The sequence below is a fragment of the Cervus canadensis genome, chromosome 3 (genome assembly GCF_019320065.1).
Source record: "Cervus canadensis isolate Bull #8, Minnesota chromosome 3, ASM1932006v1, whole genome shotgun sequence".
NCBI classification, from domain to species: Eukaryota; Metazoa; Chordata; class Mammalia; order Artiodactyla; family Cervidae; genus Cervus; species Cervus canadensis.
In genome coordinates this window covers 99,391,235-99,417,105 of record NC_057388.1, presented here as the reverse complement: position 1 = coordinate 99,417,105, position 25,871 = coordinate 99,391,235, and the positions used below count along the sequence as shown (strand labels likewise).

At 42.0% G+C, this 25,871-nt stretch overlaps 1 protein-coding gene across 1 annotated transcript; it reads right to left on the bottom strand.

Moving 5' to 3' along the window:
- Positions 1–12: 12 nt before the first annotated feature.
- Positions 13–25,370, bottom strand: WEE2 (WEE2 oocyte meiosis inhibiting kinase). Its single transcript, XM_043462346.1, has 11 exons — positions 25,026–25,370; positions 18,959–19,155; positions 16,931–16,982; positions 14,558–14,730; positions 13,044–13,165; positions 6,735–6,881; positions 5,970–6,077; positions 5,753–5,838; positions 4,876–5,046; positions 3,580–3,722; positions 13–169 (listed from the first exon to the last, which is right to left on the bottom strand). The coding sequence occupies exons 1-11, from the start codon at positions 25,368–25,370 to the stop codon at positions 13–15; spliced, it is 1,701 nt and encodes a 566-aa protein (XP_043318281.1).
- Between the last annotated feature and the right edge of the window lie 501 nt (positions 25,371–25,871).

Here is a 25,871-nt window from a genome sequence, read left to right as displayed (position 1 = left end):
GGAGAGACATTCTTATGGGGAAGACTGCCTCGAGGTGAAGCTTGAAGACTTGGCACTCTTTCCTCCTACCAGACGTTTGGCGCTACTTGACCCGGTGGGGGTCTCAGAGACCCCGGGGACACTGTGGCCATCCTTGGGGGACTGGGCCTGCTGGGCTTCTTTCAGTTCCCTGACAATAAAAAAGGAAAAGTGTACATTCCTTGGTCCTAAATTAGAGATGATATTTATGATCAAAACCAGCATAGATTTTTCTTTTTATTTCAGTATTTATAGAAACAAGCATGAACGATGCACAGAATAGAAAATTAACTCCTGTGATTATCTTTAGAAATGGCCAGTACACACATGCCTCAACACAATGCAAGTTTGCCTTCCTGAGTTCTACTCATTGGGGCATAAATGGTCTTTAAAATTAAAGAGAAATAAGGAGACAACTCTACAGGGGTCAGGAAAGGACGGCCCATGGGTCAAATCTGGCCTGCCACCTATTTTTGTAAATAAAGTCTTACGGGAATTCAGCCAGTCCCATTCATTTTTGTATGGTCTCTGATCACTTTCACATCACTCCAGCAGAGTTGAGTCATTGCAGCTAAGACCATATGGCCCACAAAGGATAAAATACTACCCTGGTCTTACAGAAGGGTGTGCCAGCCCCTGGTCTAGACAATTTCAAGAAGGCGTCTGCCTCATCTCCATGATGAGTGCTCACTACTGGTAATGACCAATGACACACACCTGGACATCGACAACTGGCTTCACAGATATACACACCACACCTTAAGGATACTTATAGTCCTGTGACAGCATATATATTTGTATTTTATTTGTTAGCAGAAATAGAGCAAAAAAAATGTTAGGATTATTAGGAAGTTGCTTACAAGGAAGGATTACTTGGCTAATGTCTTCATAGAGTTTACACAGCTCATTGCCAAGAAATTATTTGGGGGGACTTTTCAAGCTAATCATTCTAAGATGGACTGTGTATCCAAAAGAAATTGGACTTAAGTATATTTTAAATAGTGGAAGTGACAAATAGAGTCAAGGGATTAGATCTGATAGTGCCTGAAGAACTATGGACGGAGGTTCCTGACATTGTGCAGGAGGCAGTGATCAGGACCATCCCCAGGAAAAGAAATGCAAAAAGGCAAAATGGTTGTCTAAGGAGGCCTTACAAATAGCTATGAAAAGAAGAGAAGCTAAAGGCAAAGGAGAAAAGGAAAGATATAGCCATTTGAATGCAGAGTTCCAAAGAATAGCAAGGAGAGATAAGAAAGCCTTCCTCGGTGATCAATGCAAAGAAATAGAGGAAAACAATAGAATGAGAAAGACTAGAGATACCTTCAAGAAAATTAGAGATACCAAGGGAACATTTCATGCAAAGATGGGTTTGATAAAGGACAGAAATGATAAAGGCCCTAACAGAAGCAGAAGATAAGAAGAGGTGGCAAGAATACACAGAAGAACTGTACAAAAAAGATCTTCATTACCTAGATAATCACAATCGTGTGATCACTCACCTAGAGCCAGACATCCTAGGATGCAAACTCAAGTGGGCCTTAGGAAGCATCGTTATGAACAAAACTGGTAGAGGTGATGGAATTCCAGTTGAGTTATTTCAAATCCTAAAAGATGATGCTGTGAAAGTGCTGCACTTAGTATGCCGGCAAATTTGGAAAACTCAGCAGTGGCCACAGGACTGGAAAAGGTCAGTTTTCATTCCAATCCCAAAGAAAGGCAATGCCAAAGAATGCTCAAACTATAGCACAATTGCACTCATCTCACACGCTAGCAAAGTAATGCTCACAATTCTCCAAGCCAGCTTCAATAGTACATGAACTGTGAACTTCCAGATGTTCAAGCTGAATTAGGAACCAGAGATCAAATTGCCAACATCCGTTGGATTATCAAAAAAGCAAGAGTGTTCCAGAAAAATATCTACTTCTGCTTTACTGACTATGCCAACGCCTTTGACTGTGTGGATCGCAGTAAACTGTGGAAAATTCTTCAAGAGATGGGAATACCAGACCATCTGACCTGCCTCCTGAGAAATCTGTATGCAGGTCAGGAAGCAGCAGTTAGAACTGGACATGGAACAACGGACTGGTTCCAAATCAGGAAAGGAGTACATCAAGGCTGTATATTGTCACCATGCTTATTTAACTTATATGCAGAGTACATCATGTGAAATGCTAGACTGGATGAAGCACAAGCTGGAATCAAGATTTCTGGGAGAAATACCAATAACCTCAGATATGCATATGACACCACACTTATGGCAGAAAGCAAAGAAGAACTAAAGAGCCTCTTGATGAAAGTGAAAGAGGAGAGTGAAAAACTTGGCTTAAAGATCAGCATTCAGAAAACTAAGATCATGGCATCCAGTCCCATCACTTCATGGCAAATAGATAGGGAAAGAGTGGAAACAGTGGCAGACTTTATTTTTGGGGGCTCCAAAATCACTCCTGATCACAAGTGCAGCCATGAAATTAAAAGACACTTGCTCCTAGAAAGAAAAGTTATGACCAACCTAGGCAGCATATTAAAAAGCAGAGACATTACTTTTCCAACAAAGGTCCATCTAGTCAAAGCTATAGTTTTTCCAGTAGTCATGTGTGGATGTGAGAGTTGGACTATAAAGAAAGCTGAGCACCAAAGAATTGATGCTTTTGAACTGTGGTGTTTGAGGAGACTCTTGAGAGTCCCTTGGATTACAAGAAGATCCAACCTGTCCATCCCAAAGGAAATCAGTCCCGAATATTCATTGGAAGGACAGATGCTAAAGCCGAAACTGCAATACTTTGGCCACATGATGCGAAGAACTGACTCATTGGAAAAGACCCTGATGCTGGGTTGTTTCATCTCCTTTTATATTTTCAACAATTCACTGGATGTAATAATTACTTTAAAATGCCTTCAGTATCCTGCTCAACCATCACTGCCTTACCTTTATAATACCAGGTCCATGCTATCTAATTAATTCCTACTTGTTAAATGAAGGAATAGATTATGCATGAATACAAGCTTACATGCATAAGAAACAGGATTGCTTCCTTAGGCTTAGAAAAATACCTCTTTCTTAAACATGGGCCAAAACAGAATTTTTTTTCTGTTTTTTTAATTTATTTATTTTTACTTGAAGGATAATTGCTCCACAATATTGCATTGACTTCTGCCATACATTAACATGAATCAGCCATAGGCTCTGTAACAATCAAGACAGAATATCTGCCTGCCCCATGATTTAATGGACTTCTAATAGGTCTCTTCCCACCTTAGTTATGGTTATCTTACTTTGGATAGTCATTCACCAGTTACTTGAATACTGTTGTCACTTAGAATCCTAATTTTTCTTTACCAGTTGTATTTCCTTGCATTCATTTGCATTAACTGGAATTGTCTGTCTCAAGCTGTCTACTCACAGAGCATCCAGCCCCTTGTTACACAGGGCCCCTCTTTGTGGGCAGAAGCCTCACAGTCATAATGTTGGATTCCACTTGAATCCATAAAGAAGACACACCAGACCAGTTGTGAGTACCACATAAATAGGTTCTTGCTCAACTCCAGCATCCAAAAATCTACCTTTCCAGCGTGGCTATCTTGAACTTTTCCAAGTTCAACTGGTGCTGAAGCTCTTCTGTTTTCCCCAGGGAGGGACAGAGGACTCGATTCTTGGCCAGAGCTGCTGCAGACGGTCTCTCTGCTGGATCAGGGTGGATCATGCTCTGATGAGGTGGGACCAAAAGGGAGGAAACAGAAGCTTCACTCTTGGGAAAATCTCCCCACCCAACCAACTCCAACCCAGCTTCTGCTGGTGGGTTTTTTGAAACTCAATTCTCCTTCGTGCAAAGGGAAGAAATAAATGAAAACTTAGCTCCACCCAGGACAGAAATATCATCCTTACGTGATAGCATCCATCATCCATACCTTTGACTTTCTCAAGTATCATCTTTTAAAGCTGATTGAATGATGAACTAGTCTAATGCCTTAATTTTCAACACAGGAAACTGAGGTCCTGAGATAAAGTGGCTTGTCCGAGTTATTGACAGGACCAAGACTAAAACCTGGGTTACCCAACTGCTAGTTCAGCTCACTTACTGCCATCATGTGTCCATTTTTCACATAAAATTAATTAAGGATATCCCATCATGATAGTACTCCTACAGCCTTTGTCTTCAGAGGATATCTGTAGCCTAAGATGACTGGAATACAGTAGAAAATACCTAAATATATACAGCAATTCGTGTCAAATAATGAAGAAAACACTGACCCTTCCATTGGAGGAGCAATGTTCAGAGTCTGCTCCACTACTTGGTATGTAGCCCTGAGCAAGTCACAAAACTTTGCTGAAACTCAGTCTTCCTTTACTGGCATTTGGAAGAGCAATATTCACCTTCCGGACTGTTGTGAGAATTAAATGAATTAGCATATACTTATTACCTAGCACAGGACCAACACTGAGCTCCTCAGTATGCTGCTGCTAAGTCGCTTCAGTCGTGTCCGACCCTGTGCGACCCCATAGACGGCAGCCCAGCAGGCTCCCCCGCCCCTGGGATTCTCCAGGCAAGAACACTGGAGTGGGTTGCCATTTCCTTCTCCAATGCATGAAAGTGAAAAGTGAAAGTGAAGTCGCTCAGTCCTGTCCGACCCTTAGTAACCCCATGGACTGCAGCCCACCAGGCTACTCCGTCCATGGGATTTTCCAGGCAAGAGTACTGGAGTGGGGTGCCATTGCCTTTTCCGCCTCAGTAAGTATAAGTATCAACTAACTCTAAGAACTATTTACACATAGAAATAGGTGGACATCTGTTTGCCATTACATTAAAAAAGAGAGAGAGAGACATTTCCATCTTCTCTTCAGTTCACAAGAGACAGCACCTTGAGTAGTTGGTGGAATTCCTTGGAGAGCTCCTGAGGAAGATCTGGAAGGTTCCCCTCACGAATGTGATGCCACTTGGCGCCGTTGGTGGGCAAAGACTCTGCTCCCGCAGCCACCGCGATGGTCAACCCCAAGGCAAATATGTCTGCTTTGGGAAGGTGCTGATAATTCTTCAGAATGGAAGACAGGAAGGCTGGTTAGTTTGCCAAGAGAAGCAAGTCTAGACTAAAACACAACTGGCAAGAGAGAGTTGCTTGAACACACATGTGGGGACACAGTGGGGAGGTCACATCTGCTGTGATTAGTAGTCTCTCTAGGGAAGACAGAAGACGGGCATCAATCCACCTGAGTAATACTGCCCTGGTCCTGGGAACCCAAAGCTGGTGCTCTGTGATGACCTAGACGGGTCGGATGGAGAAGGGGGTGGGAGGACATATGTATACCCATGGCTGATTCATGTGATGGTGGAAACCATCACAATATTGTACAGTAATTATCCTCCAATTAAAAATTAAATAAAATTTAAATATATATATATATATATATATACTGCCCTGAAGAGTCAGAGGCAGAATCTTAGCACTCTTTTGCTCTCTCAGGCTCAAAGAGGCTTGAAACTTAGATTGACTGATCATAGAGAGGAAAGACTCCTCTTTTCTTCCCCCAACTAGTGGCATGATAAAGGTTGGGTTGGACCAATAAAGGCTTCCTTCCTGCTAGGAAATTCATAATGCTAAGAATTCTAAAAAATATTAGAAATAGCAAAGGACCTTTACAAAAAAACAGTAAAAATGTTGATTAGTACATTGATTGAGCCACCTTCTTTGCAAACATTTCAATGGACTATTAAAAACCCTTTGTTCCCCAAATCTATACCTCTTGCAAAATCTCATTAGCCAGGAAGCGACTGTCCCCCTCTTCCACTTTGGGATTGCTTATTGATGCTACATGACCCAAGTCACCTAAGAAAAGAAAAAGGAAGTTGAGTTCTTTCAAAGCAGGTTTTTCTTAAAACTGGAATAAATGGATTAGAGTCACCAGCATACATTTTGTAGGATTAGAGTATACCAATCAAGTTACAAAACAGACTTACCAATTTTATACATCACATCGGCAGAGAGAAACCAATCAGCTTCATTTTCAACCTCTTCCAGGACCACAGGAGAGTCACTTTGCATCTTATGACAAATGAAGATGTTACCTGAAAAGAAATACAGAACTGTTGTAAGGAATGATACCTAGACCTTTTCACCTCAGAGATTCTTTTCTATAAATGACATTTCAATCACCCTCCTCTTCTGTGTGCAGGTAACAAGACTACCAAGGTTTCTTTTCTTCCATGGAATCTCTCACACTACTTCCAAACAGCTCAGTGATTGACAATACCTATTTCAGTGGAACTTAAACCTCAAACCTCTTTGAAGAGGCTGGCAACCTCAATACAAAGAAATAATCATCAACACAGGATAGTAACAACATTTCCTTGCATTTCACATCAATGAGTGCCTTAACTAGGCATTTCTGCTCACTTTGATCTGTGCTAAGTTAGAAAGATTACCACTAGTTGTAAATCATCAGGATGCAGGCAGGATGCAGTCTCTTATCTATGCGGTAAATTCAATACTTATTTTCATAGTTGGGCTTCACTATCTGGGAGTCTTTTCTTTCTGTCCTCTAGGCCCAATGGGAAAGTAGTTAAAGCTGTTTAACTGGAATGTGGGCCGGGGGAGAGGGATGTGGAATAGGATGAATAGGATTCTGCCAGCTAACAGCATCTTTGACAGTCAAGCAGGTACAGATTCTGACAACAAAGGGGGAGGAATTAAACACAGCCAGAGGAGCAGACAGCTGTACTGACTGGGCTTCATGTCCAGGTGCACCATGCCGGAGTTGTGGATGTATTTGAGCCCGAGGGAAATCTGCAGAAGGATGTCCTTGAGTCTGGGCTCTGGGAAATGATTGCCAGACTTTGCGTTTTCAGTTATTGCAGCCTGCAAGCTCCCACCTAGGAAAAAACAACAGAATAGCCCCACCGAATGCGAGGAAAAGGTGTGACTCTTATATGTGAAAGCCTAGTATGTATTCAATACATTGCTCGTGAATGAACTCATTCAAACAAGTCTAAACTGCTTCAGTGTCGGTGTGAAACATAGTATCAGCTCCCTGTCTATACCACAATCATACTGGAAAGAATAATTAAGGGCCTTTAAAGAGGAAAAGAAAATGCTATATCCTAGGTAGCCAATATGTGGCTCTATTGCCTTGAGTATGCCCCCAACTAACATTTAAAAAGCTTCACCTTGTTATCAACAGAAGATCAGTCAGTCCTAGTCAGTCAGCTACTGTGGTGTCGATGAATAATTCTATGTTGGTGTCAAGCTAGTGATTATAGGCCATTAGTAACTTTAATGTAATTGATTTCAAGTTTCCTTCCATTAAAATATATATCTCAAAATAAGAACATTTAATGATGGCTGACCCAAAGAAAATATAAAACCTCCATGTACACCTAAACCCTCTTTGAGCCAATGTGTTTGTATATCAACTCTATCACTGTTGTCAATAAAAAGATAAGCCCTGAGCTCATCTGACTACCTGACCTCAGATGCCCTGTGCTAAGGTATTAGAATGCTTCTGAACCTTTTGATTCATTAATGAGCATTTGTCTGTAGCCTCCTCAGTGAAGTTAGAGAATTCTGGGAAATTATAAGGCCTGTAAATCCCCACTTCAGGTGTGTATCAGAACAGTAGGGTCTGAGATGGTAACTGTACTTTTAAAGAAATCCATATTTAAAACTCTCTTATGTAAAACTGAATGTAAAGGTTGAACTGCCACATTCAAATAAATTCAGAAAGGAGAATTCAGCCCCTTTCAGAGACAAAAAAACAAAAACAAAAAAAGGGCTAAAGGAGACGGGTTTTGTTTTTCCCTGGGAAACTTCTTAGGAAAGAATTTATGAACTGTAGATGACATTAGAAAGGAAAAATAAGTAAAGAATGCATTGGGGTTATTATAAACAAAGCCACCTTGAGGCTAAGTTTGCAGATGAGTTTATGAGATGTGACGGAGGAAAAGGGAGGTTGCATCAAGGCCCCTGGGTCTCCACTAGCCTGGCTGTTCCTTTAGGATGGGCCCGCAGCTCTTTCATCCTTCCTGTCCCATGGTCTGGCATGTAATCAGTATTTTCTGAACTGAATGTCTATCCTGGCAACAGAGGGAAAAGACTGAGTGAATGCCCCTATGCAATGTATGGAAAGAAATAAGCATCCTAAGTTACTTAGCATTCCTTTAATATGTTCCTTTAGATTATAAACAGAGGGATTTCTAATCCCCTGAAGAGCGATGGGTATTTAGTAAGGGGAACTAGACCAGTGATAGCAGCACTTTCAGTTACTTAGAGTCTCTATAGTTAGTGTTAAAGTTAGGGAAGTGATAAAACAGTAGAAGAGAAGTTACTGAAAAGTACTCATTCATATGATGGTATTAGAATATCCTTATTTTGCTAGAGCTAAAACTGATTGTCCACACACTCTTACAGAACAGCATAATGAACTGTTCTTTACTAAACAGTATTAACAAGAAGTATCCATTGACAGGGGGCTTCCCCAGTGACTCAGATGGTAAAGAATCTGCCTGCCATGCAGAAGACCCGGGTTCGATCCCTGGATGGGGAAGATCCCCTGGAGAAAGGAATGGCTACCCACCCCAGTATTCTTGCCTGGAGAATTCCATGTACAGAGGAACCTGGCGGGCTACAGTCTGTGGGGTCACAAAGAGTCAGACATGACTGAGTGACTAACACATTTCACTCCACTTTCACACATTTACAGACATAGCAATCCTGAGTGAACTGTAAACTTCATCCCTCCTGAGCTCACCCGGGCACACTGAAGCCTCAGTTCCGTAACCCAAGGTAGCCCCTGGCATTGGCTCTGTGCCTTAGCAGGTACCCTAGGAGGAATACAGCCAGCTCCCGGGCAGTTCTTTTCAAACCATCTTTGTGAGATGAGTTGCTGAATTCCTTCCTTTAGATAAATGTACTTGCCCAACTTGGTAGGAGAAAAGATACTTCAGAAAAATATATCCTTGTTCTCCTGTCTGCTCATAAGACCTAACAGATGCCAAAACAAAGAAATAGCAAATACCTTCTGACAGTGAAATGCAAAAAGCAGGCCAACAGTTCAACAGCACATCTTATTTATGTATTTGTATTCTCACTATGTTACTTTGCTGCCAACGACACAAGCCTACTTTTCTGCTGGTAAAATTGTCCGTTATCTGATGGGAAAACATAACCTGTATTCATGGTGTTCCAACTTCTGGATGTCACATCACTGGAGCAAATGTGAGAACCAGTATTCTAGGGGATCATGCTCTGTAAAACTTCTATGCCAGAAGACGTCACATGAAAACACTGCGATTAGGGAGAGATTGGGCTTCCCAGGTGGTACTAGTGGTAAAGAACCTGCCTGCCAAAGCAGGAGATGTAAGACACACGGGTTTGATCCCTGAATCAGGAAGATCCCCTGGAGGAAGGCATGGCAACCCACTCCAGTGTTCTTGCCTGGAGAATTCCATGGACAAAGGAGCCTCTGGGACTACAGTCTATAGGGTCACAAGGAGTTGGGGATGACTGAAGCGACTGAGCACCCACGCGCAGGGAGAGAGTAATTATCCAGCCCTGAGCCGGTCAGAATCCTAGTTGTTGCAGAATCAGCCAGCTACTGGAGACCTCTGATTTCTGAGGCTGGCTCAGAGGTGACCTTGTAGGGGACCTTGGCTAGGGTGGCGGAGAGGGCAGAAACTTGTGATTGGTTCAGGGTTTATGAGGGACAGGAGGGAAATCAGATGACTGTGGGTCTCTCATAGTTAAAATCTACGTTATCTACATCATCTAATTTATAATTGAAGTTAAAACTGTAACCATGCATGTTCCAGCCTGACTGCTATGAGAGGCTGGGTAAAGGGGTTTGGGCAGATATGGGTGGCTAAGGGTGGGTATGGGGAAACAGGGCATAGGATGAGAGGTGAGACAGAGGGGGAGAGGGAGGATGTAGGAATGGAAGGAAAGAAGCACCGGCTACCTAACACATACTCTGGATTTCTTATCCTTTACTTAGACCCACTCCAATATTCCTGCCTGGAGAATCCCACGGACAGAGGAGCCTAGCAGGCTACAGTCCATGGGGTCGCAAGAGTGCGACACCACTTAGCGACTAAACCACCACCACCAGGAAAAGTCTCAACATGGATTATCCTCAACAACAAACAAGATTTGCGTGCATGCGAAGTCACTCCGGTCGTGTCCAACTCTGTGCAACCCCAGGCACTGCAGCCGGCCAGCCTTCTCTGTCCGTGGGATGCTCCAGGCAAGACTACTGGAGTGGGTTGCTAAGCCCTCTTTCAGAGGGCCTTCCCAACCTAGGGATCAAACTTGAGTCTCTTATGTCTACCTTCAATGGCCTGCGGGTCCTTTATCACTAGCACCACCCGGGAAGCCCCACGAAAGGGCATGCTTTATTTTCCATCATCAGTTCGCATTTGAAAGGTTCAATGTATGTGCGTTACATTTTGCTAAATCATAGTTACACTTGAGTTGGCAAGTATTGAGTAAAGTTAGTTGAAGCACCATGATGAACAAACACTTATTTCCCATTATATCTTACATCTAGTCCACACTCACTGCCTGGCTTTCAACGCCCACTACAGGCTTCCCGCACTTCACCTTGCTGGTCTGATTTCTTCCTACAGGGGTCACCTTAGTCCTGTTTAGTCTCCTTTCTATCTACTAGGCCAGACACATGCCCAGTACCATGCTTCTAGCCTGCATGCTGGGCTTCCCTCTGCTTCCATAAACTCAAGGAATACTTCTGCAAGGTCCCGTTCAAGTCTTAGCTCCTTCGTGAGATTTTCTCAGACTATGCTAATAACAAGTATTACCATGTTCTTACTATGTATTGGGACTTAATGATGTGCGAGCATTTGACATACACTGTTGCTAATTCGCAAATGACTCCTAAGTAAATATTACTGTCTCTTTACTCAGTGAGATTAAATGATGTCTCAGTGATCCTGAGAGAAGTGAAGTGAAGTGAAAGTCACTCAGTCGTGTCTGACTCTGCGACCCCATGGACTGCATAGTGCATGGAATTCTCCAGGCCAGAATACTGTAGTGGGTAGCCTTTCCCTTCTCCAGGGGATCTTCCCAACCCAGGGATTGAACCCAGGTCTCCCGCATTTCAGGCAGATTCTTTACCAGCTAAGCCACAAGGGAAGCCCAAAAATACTGGGATGGGTAGCCTATCCCTTCTCCAGGAGATCTTCCCCACCCAGGAATCAAACTGGGGTCTCCTGCATTACAGGCCAACTTTACCAACTGAGCTATGTGACAGAGCTGGGTTTTGGACTCCAGTCTGCCGACTTTAAAGCCCAGGCCCATCCCACCACACCCTGCTACCTTTGCTCACATTCACCCTCTCTGGCCATTTCGTGTGCTCACTATAAGAGAACAAATGGAATAAAGCTTCTTGAAGGTAAGGACTTACCTCACTCTACAGTATTTTGCACCCAAGAGCTTAATACAGTGTCAAGCCCATAGAAGACATTCAAATGTTGAAAAGAATGAGATGATTTTGTAATAGATTGCTTCATCTTATTCTTTTTGAAAATTTTGAAACTTTTACATTGCCCCAGTTAAAATTTTACATTGCCCACAGGTTAAAATTATTAGTTTTGCTTTATTGGCTGATTTTTAAATTTGATATTATCTTTCTTAATAGGTAAATGTTATGGAAATAAAATCAGTCTTCTCTATAGAGAGAGGGAAGAAAAAAAGAATAGGGACTCTCAGGTTATGATAAGAGGAAATTAAGAGAAGATGATTTTTAAAAAGGTCTCAACTACTCAATCACAAGTATAAGGAAAGGGTCCATTTTATTTATTTATTTTTTTGGGGGTCCATTTTATTTTAACCCAAAAAAAACTATTAGAAAAAGGGATTTGGGGTGAGCTTATTAAAGAAAAAAACTCATGAAGTTCACACGTAAGGCTATGAGAAAAGCAGGCTATAAGGAAATAACAAGGAAGATGCCAAATTATTATTTCGTAGAATATGTGTACCACTGTCTATGCTTCTAGCATCTCATAATTCTATTTACTTACCTACATGTGAAAGTAATCATGTATACAGTGTTGAAGCTTTATCACTGATCACTGTCCTCAAAAGCCAAGCTATCTGGTGGTAACTAAACGTACCCAAAGACAGACTGCACCATTAAAAAAAAAAACAACTCAGGGTAGGTGTATATGTTGGGCGGATGCCATTATCCAGTACTACTGGGGCTAAAATATGGATTGCAAAATGTGGCTGCATCCTAAAACGATGACAAGCTTCTATCCAGTTGGTAGCACTTTCCTCCTATACCACTAGACGTTTTAATGAAAATGTATTTCCATGAATAACAATACATAACTGCTGTTATGTAATCCCTTAATCATAGATAAGAACTATTAAATCATGGATTAGAAATATGTTAATCCAAAGGACCACTCTTCGTGATTTAAGTAGTCCAGAAAAAAGTTTTACTGGTTACTGTGTATACATAGTCCCGAAGGACCTAGGAGGATGTATCTGAAGTCACTAGATTTCAGTCCCAGCACCCCACCCCATGCCCCTACTCTTGTGAGAACACTTAAAGCTCAAAGGTAAGAAGCAGCTAGAAACATGAACAATCCCCAAACACAGGAATCCACTTCAAAATTAATCAAAAGTTGGCTATATAAGTTTACCACTCCCTCCTCCAAAATAGTAGACTATGGTTTACATCTTTTAGAGCACTTAGTAAATGGTAAAAAGATGATTTACCATTCAAACCACTAGTGTAAAAGTTTTCTAAGTATTAATTAAAGTGAGAAGGATGTGATAGCTCCTATGTACCAACTACACAGCAGCTTTGAAAGAAACACCTAATAGCATAAGCCTGAAATTCCTTTCCAGCTCAACTCATTTCCTCCAGCTCTCTTGCTTCCAAGCAAAACAGTGGTACAGACTTCTAGGTATGATTTGCTATACCTGCTGTCAAGTACAAGAAGGAAGCAAAGATTTTTTTTTCCCAAAGACTTAAAAGCTAATCCTGCCTCTCCATAGATATGAGCCCCCGTACTTACCATTGCAGTATTCATTTTGAATGATCATGTAGTCGTCCTCTGCCCACGCAGAGTAGTAACGAACCACATGGGGGTGGTGTCCCAGCACTGCATGGGCATAAACTTCATGCATAGCCAGATTCCTAAGAGATGGAAAAGCATTCAGGAAACTGAAAATAATACACATACAAATTTTTTAAAATGAGATATGAGGCATTATTCACAATGCAGAACATTTATTGAATGCTCACTGCTTCCTTACTTACTATCTTATCACATTTAATGTTTCTAATTTCTCTATATGATATACTGACAAGGATGAAGCATTTAAAAGGTTAAGTGATTGGCCCAAAGTCAAGCTGGTGATAGTAGATCTAAGACCAGAGCCTTGGTTGTCCTGGGCCCAAGTCCACGGTTTTTTGATTGAATAGGATATATGTAGAGAGGAATCTTAGGTGTCCATTACCTCAGAAGAGGCTTGTTTTGATTCTAATTTTCACAATCTAAAAACCCTGAAGGGCTTAACAAGAAATGGACTTGATTGTGGATACTGTGATGGGCCCGCTACCATCCCTATGAAAGCTAGACAGTTGCTATGTGTGTGGTCAGTCGCTCAGTCGTGTCCGACTCTTTGCAGCCCCTTAGGCTGTAGCCCGCCAGACTCCTGTGTCCATGGAATTTTCCAGGCAAGATTACTGGAGTGGGTTGCCATTTCCTACTCCAGGGGATCTGCCAGACCCAGGGATCGAACCTGGGTCTCCCGTTTCTCCTGAATTGCAGGCAGATTCTTTACCCACTGAGCCGACAGGGAAGCCTTTACAGTCAGTACTAAACTCTGCTGGTATGATGTAGTCACCGGGACAGTCCTGAGGACAGATATCCATCATGGCACAGGAAAATCCAACACAAAAAAAAGCAGCAAAATATAGTGCTTGACTGATTTCAGTATACAAATGAAGAACTCCAAAGACTAATTTCAGAGTCAGCATTTTAGTGTTGTATTTCCCAGAGTTCACAAAAAGCAATGGCTGAATCTGAAAATATTTGTTTTCCTTGTGAAAAGGAAGAACTTTTGAACAATTAGTTCTAGGAATGAAATTTAAATTTTTGTCAGTTTTTCCTGGCTTGGAGTTTTTCAAACTTGACTATTGAATTTATTATTAATACAAAGTAGAGATAACCAGTGAGTTAACAATAACTTGGTAGTATTTCTGATGAACTAAACAGATGCCAGAAGATCCTTTCCTAAATCCATTTATTAGGAAAAAAAAAAAAAAGTAGTAAGACCTGTAGTAAAAGCCATGAGAAATACAAAAAAAAAAACCACACACACACACAACACAATTCCAAATGCTCATGGTATATTTCAGGAAATAACTTATCTCTGGTCTTGAAAATTCAGAAAGGTTACAAATGTGAGACAACTTTCAGTGGTAAGGTTGACTTTTAAAAGTAGCAAATGACATCAGTGCTCTTATTCAAAATGTTTTGACAAATCTCAGTATGTATTTCTAGGACATTTTAAAGGTACTCACTCATCTGATAATCCTCCCAAAGGTTTCGTGGAGCGTTTTATTGCATAAACACATCCATCCAGCCTCTTAATGCACTTGTAGACTGTACCAAAGTCTCCAACACCAATTTTTTCTACCTCCAAGAATTCTTTTTCATAGCGGGAAGCCATGTTGGTTTCTCGTAAAACACATCTCTAAAATATTTTAGCAAAAAAGTGAAATATTTTAGAATAAAATTTAGGCATATTATATCCCTCAATTTCCCTAAGTTTCCAAAAAGACTTTTGAGGCAAATCCATTGGATTCTGTCTGTGTCAATGTTCACGGTGGCAAGAACCACCCCCTCCCACCGCCCTGCCTCAGTTGCTGACCACTTCCTCAGTGCTCTTTATAGCCTTCCATACAACTCTGCACCGACATTTCTCTTGGCTAACTTATTAAATCTAACTCTGTATTATTTCCTCTGTCTGGGCATACTCTTCTTCCCTATGTTTGTCCGTAGAGGCAACAGTGCACCCATAGCCAGAAGCATCGTCCTCAGCTGAAAGGAGTGGTGGGCCCTTGGAGGAGGATGCCAGACAAACAGAACCTCTCTTTGACTCTTGTTTACTTGTCTCACACTCTGGCTGCTAATGTTTCATCTTAAGTGCAATAAACATACTTTTTAGTTTGCTTCCCACAAAACCTTAGTCTAGAGAACAAAACTGTCAAATTGATTTATTTCAGAAAGTGTGCTCAGCTACAGCAACCGCTCCCCCTACTGGCCAACCGTGACATCACCCATTGCTCTGCTAAGTAAGGAACTCGAGCGAGTCACTGAACTCCTGCATCCGTTTTCTCATTTATCAGATGAGGATCAGAGCAACTATGCCTCAGGGTCCTTTCAAATACTGCATGAGAATTACGTATATTACAAATACATATAAATTCTCAATAAACAGTAGCTCTGATGATAGAAATATCCATAGATTTATAAGAATCTCAGTCCAAACTGATTCATCTCTGTGAAATCACCTTTTCCCAGTATCTCCATTAGCAAGAACTTTTTCCGTCTAACTTTAAATGTTTAAAAAATCTTGACTCTTACCAGCTCTTCATTTTCAACATCCAGGCCCAATCAGTCTTCATCAACAAGATCTATAATTTCCCTTGCCCTTACCAGTCTCACGGAGAAGGCAATGGCACTTCAGTGACAATCCCACTCCAGTCCTCTTGCCTGGAGAATTCCATGGACGGAGGAGCCTGGTAGGCTGCAGTCCATGGGGTCCCTAAGAGTTGGACATGACTGAGCAACTTCACTTTCACTTTTCACCTTCATGCCTTGGAGAAGGAAATGGCAACCGACTCCAGTGTTCTTGCCTGGAGAATCCCAGGGACAGGCGAGCCTGGTGGGCTGCCATCTACCAGGTCTCACAGAGTCGGACACAACTGAAGCGACTTAGCAGCAGCAGCAATACCAGTCTTAAGCTCATGCGAGAGCTTGCTCCACCTCTGGACTTGCTCCAGCTGCCAGCCCTTTCTCTGTCTCCTCTATCAGTAAAATTATTTTTGTGAAATGATGCCATAGAATGAGACAGACCTAATTGTTTCCCATGAGGAATCCTCACCTCTAATCAGAGGCCTGGAGGCTCTGGTAGTGCTTGCCTGCTCCCTTATATCCTCATCTCAGACACCAAGTACAGCTTACTATCCATATCACCCCTTCCCCATCCTCCTCCCTACCCTGTACGGACACTGAACATTATACTATCATGAAAACTTGCCTACGTCCAACATGCCATCTTGATGGCAATTTAATATTCTACTGATTTTATGCTCTAATTTAATTGACCATTCTTCTATTATTGGATATTTGGTACTCCCCCTATTTTTTTTTTTCTTTTTTTGCTCTTATAATTAAGGCCGCAACAAACATCTCTGGTGGTAATATTTACAGCATTATTTTCTTAGTTTTGATTATTAAATGAGGGATAATAGATCAAAGATTGTGAACGTTATAAAAATCAATAGATACTGACACATTTAAGAACTAAAATTTTTGCATATAAACCTCTGGCTTTATGCTATTTTTCTGCTTTTTTTTTCTTTTTGGACCTTAAATATCTTGATGTTCCCTTTACTTCTGCACCCCAGGAATACAGAACTTTTCCCCAGGTCAAAGACAGAAGCAGAAGCCTTGAATTTAAGAATAGTCCAAGGTAATGATTCAGCAGTATAGATGTCAGACACTGTCTGATAAAGTAACAACTAGCCAAGAACACAGACCTTGATTACGGTCCAGATAAATTCAGCTGCAAAATGTATTTGCTACAAGTGTCAAGGATTGGGAAGGGAGGGAGGAAGGGAGAATGAGATGGCTGTGTTACAACGGCTGGGCCAAAGAGAAGCGCTCACCTTGGCAGGGAGCCCTTGTTCTCCCTTGCCTTCTCCTGGGCTGGATTCCTCACTTGGGGGAAAAAAAAAAGATTATCAATGTATGGTTAACACTTATGAACCGTGGTACTGTGCTAGGTTTGGGCACAGTACAAGTAAATAAGACAATTATTTTCCCTCTTCATCTATATTTAGAAGCAGGAATCAACAGAAGTTTTTAATACAAGAACCTAGGACAGTATTAAAAACAAGATATGAAGGATACTCTAGACAGTACTATACACTCTGTTTTGAAAGTAAAAGCCTTTCCGCAAAAAAAGAGGATATATAAGCTGAGATTCCAAGAATGAGGAGGAACCAGCTAAGAAAAAAGAAAAAGGGTTTCAGACAAATAGAACAAGGTATGCTGAGATGTGGAGTCAAGAGAGCTTACAGAACATGTGAGAAACTCTAAGGGCTGTTCACGCCCGCAATATAATGTGTCCCCGGCAATGCTTGCCTTCCCCAGAGCCTGGCCTGTCTTAGGTTCACAAGCTGACTGTAGGCATAGCAAAATGCACTCTAATCCTAGCTAAGATGTTTTCAATTACTTTTCAATAAGCTGAAGTCTCTGATGGATATTCTCTTTTGGCATGAGCAGATGAATTCTGGAATCTTTAAGCAAAATTTCAGTTTCTAGATCAATTAGGTTTCTTTTCTGGACAAGTACAGGGTCAAAATGGCAAGTGGAGGACATTATACTCACACAAAGAAATTGATGCAGGCAAACTTGTGACTTAAATTTAATACTACATTCTAATCTTTATAAAATAACAACACCACAATGAAAAAGAAGGGAAAATACCCTCTCAGAATCACTAAGTGATTTTACGAAAGTGTCATCACTTTCAGGGCCAGGAATTCAAATCAGCAGTCTTTTCCTGCTAGCTTCAGTGACAGATGAATCCATTCACTCTGCAGGTTTACAAAGCATCCTGAAGAGCTAAAAACCAGTGGAATACTCAATAACAAGAATAGATCCAGTGTACTTGTGCTCGAGTCCTATTTACTTAAGATCCAAGAAACAGTATTGAGAAAAACCTGTTCTGGCTACAAGGTTGATTAATATGGCGTCACTGATTCCAAAAGAACACAACACATTAAATGCTTTATAGACTGTAAGATTGTTAGCTCTACCTTTATTTTGCTGAGTACATCTGAGCACAAAAGACTGGCCTGTTTTAGAGGTGCTTCCATTCTATAAAAAAAAAAAAAGCCAGCACTGAAGATAAGAAATGTCCTTGAGGGCTTCCCTGATGGTCTTGTGGTTATTATTCCTCACTTCATTAAAGGGAGCACAGGTTCTCCCATCCCTGGTCAGGGAATTAAGATCCCACATGCTGCCAAAGATGAATAAATAAAAATAAAAGCAAGTACCCCTTCACTCCCTCACATATGGGTAGGGTCACTTAAAAAAAAAAAAAAAAGCCCCTGAGTAATCTGCAAACTCCTTATTTAGGCAATTTCTGCCATTGAGTGACCTTTGTAGAATAGTGCAGTCAGCTCTCCATCTATTAGCACCTCCAAAAGCAATACTCTTTTTCTCTTCAGCTAATCTTTCATCACCTGCAAAGGAGTTCAAATTCTGGCTCTGTAGCTGTCATCACCAGTCATGCCACTGGATTCAAAACAGCAAGGTACTCTCTGAAATGAGAATGACACCTTCCACAACTGCTAGCCTCATAGTAACCAGAGGGGACCCCTTGAGAGCAATTCCACTGCCCGTTCGACTTCCTAATATAAGTCAGACTTCCTAATATAAGTCTTCACTTACTCTGCTCTGTTCTTTCAAAGAGAAGGCATTTTACTGTGCACTTGGTTATGGAAAGGTGTTAGGATCTCTGTGATGAAGAAGGTTATAGCCAACACTAACATTTAGGAAGGAGGAGATATATAAACATGATGCTTATCATTTAAACAGACATTGTCTATTGCTAGTCTTTAACACGCTCCTTTCCTTTCGACAATAGTAAGACCAGTTCTCAAGAGTCACAGCAACAGGACACTTACAGATCGCCTCGGGTTTTCCTCTTGCCATTGGATATAAGGAATTGTTTTCTATAGGACTCCGGAGTGAAGGGATTAATGTTGACCAGAGCCAGTGAGGTCATCTCATCGATGAACAGGCCAGGTGTGAGCTTCAGATGCTTAGAGCTTCGGGGGAGAGGCTTCCCTGTTGAAGAAATCATTGACTGGCTCACCTGACCCTGAATGAGGATGACAGAAGACAAATCAGAATGGAGTTAATTTTTTTAAAAAATGGTTCTGTATCAATTAGGTAGTTAACATTTCAACCAAAAAAAAGTTATTGCTGAAAGGGATCTTCAAGGGTACCTGGTACCGTGCAAACTAGTTGCGTGGTAACTAGTCCTCTTGTGAAACATACAGATCCCCAGACTACCCCTAGATATTTTGATTCATGGGATCCACACAGCAATCTGTACTTTTAACTTTTTTTTTATTGTGGTAAAAGTCACAGAATATAAAAAATACTATTTTAACCATACTTAACTGTATGTTACATTCAGTATGTTCAGTGGCAGTAAGTACATTCGCATTGTTGAACTACTCTCAAGCAATCCGCTCTTGTGTCAACTTCCACTCCCTTCCCCTGGGCGATTCTGTTAGCCAGCCGTGAGACCACCAGTTCGAGTCCTACCTCCAGCTTTTTAAAGGTGACATTGAAGCTTAGACAAACAACAACGACTCTAAAAGCCCCGGCACTTTGGTTCCCAGAGCGTGCACTTTAATTTCCCCTCAGTATTCATATCAATATTTGTTTGTTGCCTGCTAAGTAGCAAGCGGGCTTCTCTGGTGGCTCAACCGGTAAAGGATTTGCCTCTACTTCTGGAGACCTGGGTTCTTGCTGGGCTAGGTGCTGAAGGGTGAATTCCAGCTTTTAAAGAACGCGAAGTCCACTAGTCCGCAGCTTACAATCACTTTGTAAGGGAAAGATTTCATAGACTAAGCATGGAAGAAGTTCCCAGTTCCACTTAAAATGTAGCACCAGTTGAGAGGAGCTCCATAAAATGGGGTAGAGAGATTGAAAAGGAATAGTCTAGGCCCTTCAGATGCAAGGCTCTGCAGGGGCTGTAACTAGCATACTAATCCTTAGGAAAATGTGCAGGACTTACCACTCCAAGTGCGGTACAGTGAAAGAGCACCAGCCCAAAACACAACCAGAATTAAATCAAACCACAGAGGTTAAGAAATCAAAGAATTCTGATGAGACAGCAGAATGCTATTATGACCTAAGCACCAGGGGCCAGAGGAATGGCTATGTTATAGATTCAAGAGGACAGTAGTAGACCCCAGGGCCAAGATATTACCTCACAGTATAATTACTGTGGGCTTCCCTGGTGGCTCAGATGGTAAAGAATCTGCCTGCAGTGCAGGAGACCCACGTTCAATCTCTGGGTCAGGAAAATCCCCTGGAGAAGGGAGTGGCTACCCACCTCAGTATTCTTCCCTGGAGAATTCCATGGACAGAAGAGCCTGGCGGACTATGGTCCATGAGGTCACAAAGAGTAGGACACAACTGAGTGACTAACTATAACCATTGTATTGTGAGGCTCTTTCAAAAAGAATTCTACCATTTTGATTGTCTCTGCCCATGACTTTTGAGTGTAGAAGCTGAAGCTACATTACAACATGACTCACTATATAATGTAATTAAAGACGTGAGTCTACAAAGAATGTATCCTGAACTTACTCATAAATACTCATTAAATGATTGCTAGAAGCAGAAATGAAGGAAGCAATGTAGTAACCTAACATTGTTTTAAATGGAGAAAAAATTGACCCTCAGTGAAGAGTTTTGATAAGGGCTTACATAGGTCTTAGAATTCAGAGGGTCAGCAACCTTGGGGCTATCATTCAAAGCCATCAATGACAAACAATTTTCCCATAAGTTTACTGTAAGGGTTGAGTATTGGTTCAAAAGAAATAAAACTATACAATATGGTATTTCTCAATGGTCAATGTGATTCAGGAAATGAATTTAGAATTATAGTAAATCATTTTCTGAAACAGTTTTTTTTTAATGCTGATTATGACAGAAAATAAAATACACCTGTCACATATGAAACAGTAGGGCACCAACTCCTGGAACAGTTCACATAATTCCAGTTGCTACAATTCAAGGACAACAAACAGGGCCTAGAAACTTTTCAGCTAAAAGGAAAAGTGTTCATATCAAGGCAGACAGTACCAGAATTCCTAGTCTGGAAATATGAAGGCTGATATATTTTGTGAACTCCACTTAAAATATAGAGAAAGACATTAATACACATTTTATTGCCAGAGTGATAGAATTATGAGTAATCCTTTTGAAATCTAAAAGAACACAATTTGCAAGAAGATTTATGATGAAAATGAGTTCTGCCTGGAAATAAAACAGACTGAAAACATGGAAAGATGACCAGGTGGAAAGTAAAAGTGTGTCCCAGAGAGTGTAGCTAGTTGTATGTAAGTAGCAGCTCTTATGACAGGCGATTAAGAGAAAGAAAGGAAATTGGGGGAATAGCTCCTTGACTTCTGAAGACGGTGAGAGAAGGTGGCAGCCTCCCGTAAGGCTCAACATCACAGGGAAAGACTTTGAAGGCCCAGCACCAACTGTTAGCTTCCCGATGCTCAACTCCCTGCTACAGCATTCCTACACTAGTCAACTGGTGTTCCATGCATTTAGCCACAGGGAACTTACGACCTCCTAAGGAAACTCTTCTATATTAGATAATTCTGCTAGGAAGTCCTTATGATGACCTGGCCATTTCACATAGTTTCTGGTCCTATCCCTGTAGCAAGGCTGAATTAAGCCAATCCTCCTTTGCTCTGCATTCCTGTCTTTAGTGCTGTGTACTCAGTCATGTCCAACTCTGTGCGATCCCATGGACTGTAGCCCACAAGGCTCCTCTGTCCATATTTTCCAGGGAAGAACACTGGAGTGGGTTACCTTTCCCTTCTCCAGGGGATCTTCCCGACCGAGGGATCAAACCCACATCTGCTATATCTCCTGCACTGGCACGTGGATTCTCGACCACTGAGCCACCTGGGAAGCCCATCTTTAATACAACATCACCAATTACCATCACCCTGGCCTCTCTCCTCTGATCTTGATCCCAACTATATTTTTCATAAAGTGTGTGTTTTTCAGTTGCTTCCCAGTTTCCCTGCCAAGCTCTGTTTTCTTTCTGTCCCTTAAATCTTGGTATTTCTAGAGTTCCTAACTTGTACCACTCTTCTTAGTCTGGCAGACAGGTTACATAAACTTAAACACACCCATGGCTTCAACAGCTTCCTAAATGCCGGTGACACCCAAGTATAGCTCTCCAACTGGGGTTGTTTTCCTGCAGTGCAGAGCCATGTATCCAACAACTTACACCATATACCTCCTCTCCAAACCTATACCTCCTCTAATGTCACCTACCCGATTCAAAGTACCATCTACTCAATCAGACAAGCAGGAAGCCTCACAGCCCCTGAGACCCCTCCTTTCCCAGCAACCCCTCCATCAAGTCAGTTACCAACTCCTAAACATCTGTCAGCTTACCACAGTCCACCACTGTCCTAGTTCAGGCCTTTTTGAGAAAAGGCCCTTCTCTTTTCTCAACAGATCTATTGTGAACACTGCCCTGCCTCATTGGTCTCTCCCACTCCATTCCATCCTTCACATGAAAGTCATGATTTCTCAAAAACGGCCTCTGGCCAAAACCACTTAATGGCTCTCTCAACACTTTCAGGGTAAAATCTTGGTCTTACTCCTACCTACCTACCTACCTACTCTGGTCCCACTACCTGCCCTCTCACACACCCAGACCCCTGCTGCTCTGAATAACATGTAGTTTTCCAGCTGTGGCATGATCTTTTCCCTCCAGGACTTGGTAGATATTTTTCCCTTGGCCTTGAGTTCTCAATCCTTCTCTTCCCAGCAAACTCCAACTCATTCTGTAAGATTGCTCTCAAATATTGTTTTCTTTGGAAAGGTTTCCTGGCTATCTTGAGACTTAATGTCTCATTAGTTTTCACCACACTCTACCACTCCTTAAGTTCACCTGCTCTGAACTTATTATTGCTTACTTTTGTATATCTTTTTCAATCTGCCTCCAAAAATGATGGAAATAAAAACAAAAATAAACAAATGGGCCTAATTAAACTCAAAAGCCTTTGCACAGCAAAGGAAAACATAAACAAAACCAAAAGACAGCCCTCAGATAGGGAGAAAACATTTGCAAATGATGCGATCAACAAGGGATTTAGCCTCCAAAATTGACAAACAGCTCGTGAGGTTTAATATCACTAAAACAAACAATCCAATCAAAAACTGGGCAGAAGACCTGAAGAGACATTTGTCAAAAAAAGACAAACAGATGGCCAAGAGGCACATGAAAAAATGTTCAACATCACTAATTATTAGAGAAATGCAAGTCAAAACTACAATGAGCTATTGCCTCACACCATTTTGCAGGCACTTGTTGAGGCAGTGAATGGCTTATCAGCAGAAGGTCTGCTAACATATCAAGGTGTTCAAAGTTTTCAGTGAATGGAAGAAAATATACATACCATGTCATTTCCTTGCCTGGGCACTCTTGCTCAGAACCATATGCTCTCAATCCACTCTCCCCCAATTGCCATGTGTTAAAACCATACCAACTATCATTAACCTTCTTACACTTGCTTTAAGTTCATTTCTTTTCTGACCAGCCACTGAGAAACAATCTACCCAGAGAACTCTGACCACGCTTGAATCACCTACCACGTAGTATCTACAGACACATCTCCCCTCCGGGAGACTGCCATGTGCTCCCAGACCACAGTGGGTTCCCAAAAAATAAATGGATGATTGATTGGTTATAGGGACCATTGAAAAACCCACAGATGGATGCCTGAAGGTATGAAAGTAGTTTGTCTACCACTCAGACAAGAAGCCTGGTATTTCCTGGTAGATGTGGCGACCACCCTCGGTGGGTACAAAGGAGACCTGCTGACGGTGACTGCGCTGCCAGCGGAAGCAGAGATGTTATTACCATGATCTTAAGTGCCTCAAGCAGAGCCAGCAGGAAGCAGAGCTACTTCCAGGCCTAAGGCTCTTGTGGCATGTCACCAGTCTAGACAGAGGTACCCCTGCCCCATCCTAGCTTTAACAGTATGAACAATGTAATAGGAGACCAGGCACAGCAAAAAAGAAAGGAAGATGCTTTCCCGGGACTTTTGCTTGTTTGCCATCCTCAGCTTATAAAGTAGTATCAACGTTACCTCTTGTTCACCTATAAGAGCCTGTTCATCACTAGACCAAGAAAGGGTAAGGACTTCTTTCTGAAAAGAGCATCAGCAAAGATATATATATATATATGTGTGTGTGTGTGTGTGTGTGTGTATGTTCAAACAGTGAGGTACACATATTAGGCAATAATAGTAAATAATCACAGAAAAATAGAGCCAGTTGGTGTAATGTAAAGAACAATAGAATAAGCTCCAAAGATTGTGTATCCAGTCCTTTTGCTGCCATTGGCTGAGTAACAGGCCAGTTTCTCTCCTAAGACCTTGGTTTTCTCATAGGTAGAATATAGGCTGGGCTTCCCTGGTGGCTCAGTGGTAAAAAATCTACCTGCCAATGCAGGGGACATGGGTTCGATCCCTGGGTTGGGAAGATGCCCTGGAAAAGGAAATGCAACCCACTCCAGTATTCTTACCTGGAAACCTCATGAACAGAGGAGCCTCGTGGGGATCACAAGGGTTGGACTTGCCTTAGCGACTAAACAATAACAGAGTACAGTCTGGCCCACAGACGTCTCTTTTTCCAGCTCCAGTATTCTCTCCCTAGGAACGTTTTCCCCATCCAGGATTTATCTGGGGCCTACAGCAGTGGTTTTGAGTAGACAGCTGGAAAGACACTTAATTCTGTTTTCTGGTAGCTTTCAACTCTTCTTCATTTTCACCAGCAAATACATAATTGAAGACATATACAGAGCATGAAGCACATCTGTGACACACCCAGACTGCACCCTCATTCTCGATCAGCTGAACTGAAGGAACACAGGCCCAGGTGGCCTGGCTCCCGCTCCCCCCATAGCGGACTTACTTTGGGAGTGAAGGGGCTCTCGCAGTGTGACGGCCTGCTCTTGTCTGGTGGGGCTGGTGGTGTTTCAGGGAGTGCGAGAGAGTGTGATGCTGGAGTCCCGAGACCCTGGCCTGGACTCGCTTGGTCTCTTGCGTGAAATGCGCTGAGGTCATGTTCGTTACTAAGGGGCGTCCTGGGAGGTGTGAGCTTCGCCTCTGGATCCTGACTGCTAGGCCTCTCTGGGGTTTGACTCTGGGCCTCCTCGCCCTCCTGGGCTTGCTTCTGCCCCCCGTTCTCATGCTCCTCTTCACAACAGGAGAAGCTTAACTTCTGCTTCAGTCCTTTATTCTCATCGTTGTCACCCATCTCAGCCGAAGAGCTTTACCACCTGGGCAAGAAGGCCTAGCAGAAGGAAACACAGCTACTGAAACAGGAGGAGAAAGAACGAAAGCTGACACATTCCCCAGTCCCAGCCCTGCTTTCCTTCGGCCAACTAACAGCTACACGGAGACACGCCATTGGTTTTCTCACTTAAGTACCATGCACCCGTAGGATCTCAGCTTCTCCCTATTTCCATTCTGATTAAAGAAGGCTGCAGTAACTTTCTGAGCAATTAAATCCAATTTATGTATAGCACTCCCGCAGTCTCCCTGAACCCACGTGCTACCAGCTACCAGGGAGACACTTGGATTCTTTGCTCTGGCGTGGCTTTAAACATACACATCGGATCTGTAATTTTACTTAACAATAAAATGTTACAAAAAATTTTTTAAAAATACACATTTGCTAATTAGGAGCAAGCTCATTATTGGAAAGACATCATTTTCACTCTTTTCTACCTACCAGTTAGAAATATGGCCCTCTTCT

Excerpts from the sequence above, each read along its gene's own strand:
- WEE2 (XM_043462346.1), bottom strand. The coding sequence starts at position 25,370 with ATGGGTGACAACGATGAGAATAAAGGACTGAAGCAGAAGTTAAGCTTC. Across the intron at positions 16,983-18,958 it reads AGGAAAACCCGAGGCGATCT|TGAGGAATCCAGCCCAGGAG; the intron begins GTAAGTGTCCTG and ends TTTTCCCCCAAG. Across the intron at positions 14,731-16,930 it reads AACAAGGGCTCCCTGCCAAG|AGATGTGTTTTACGAGAAAC; the intron begins GTGAGCGCTTCT and ends AAAATATTTTAG.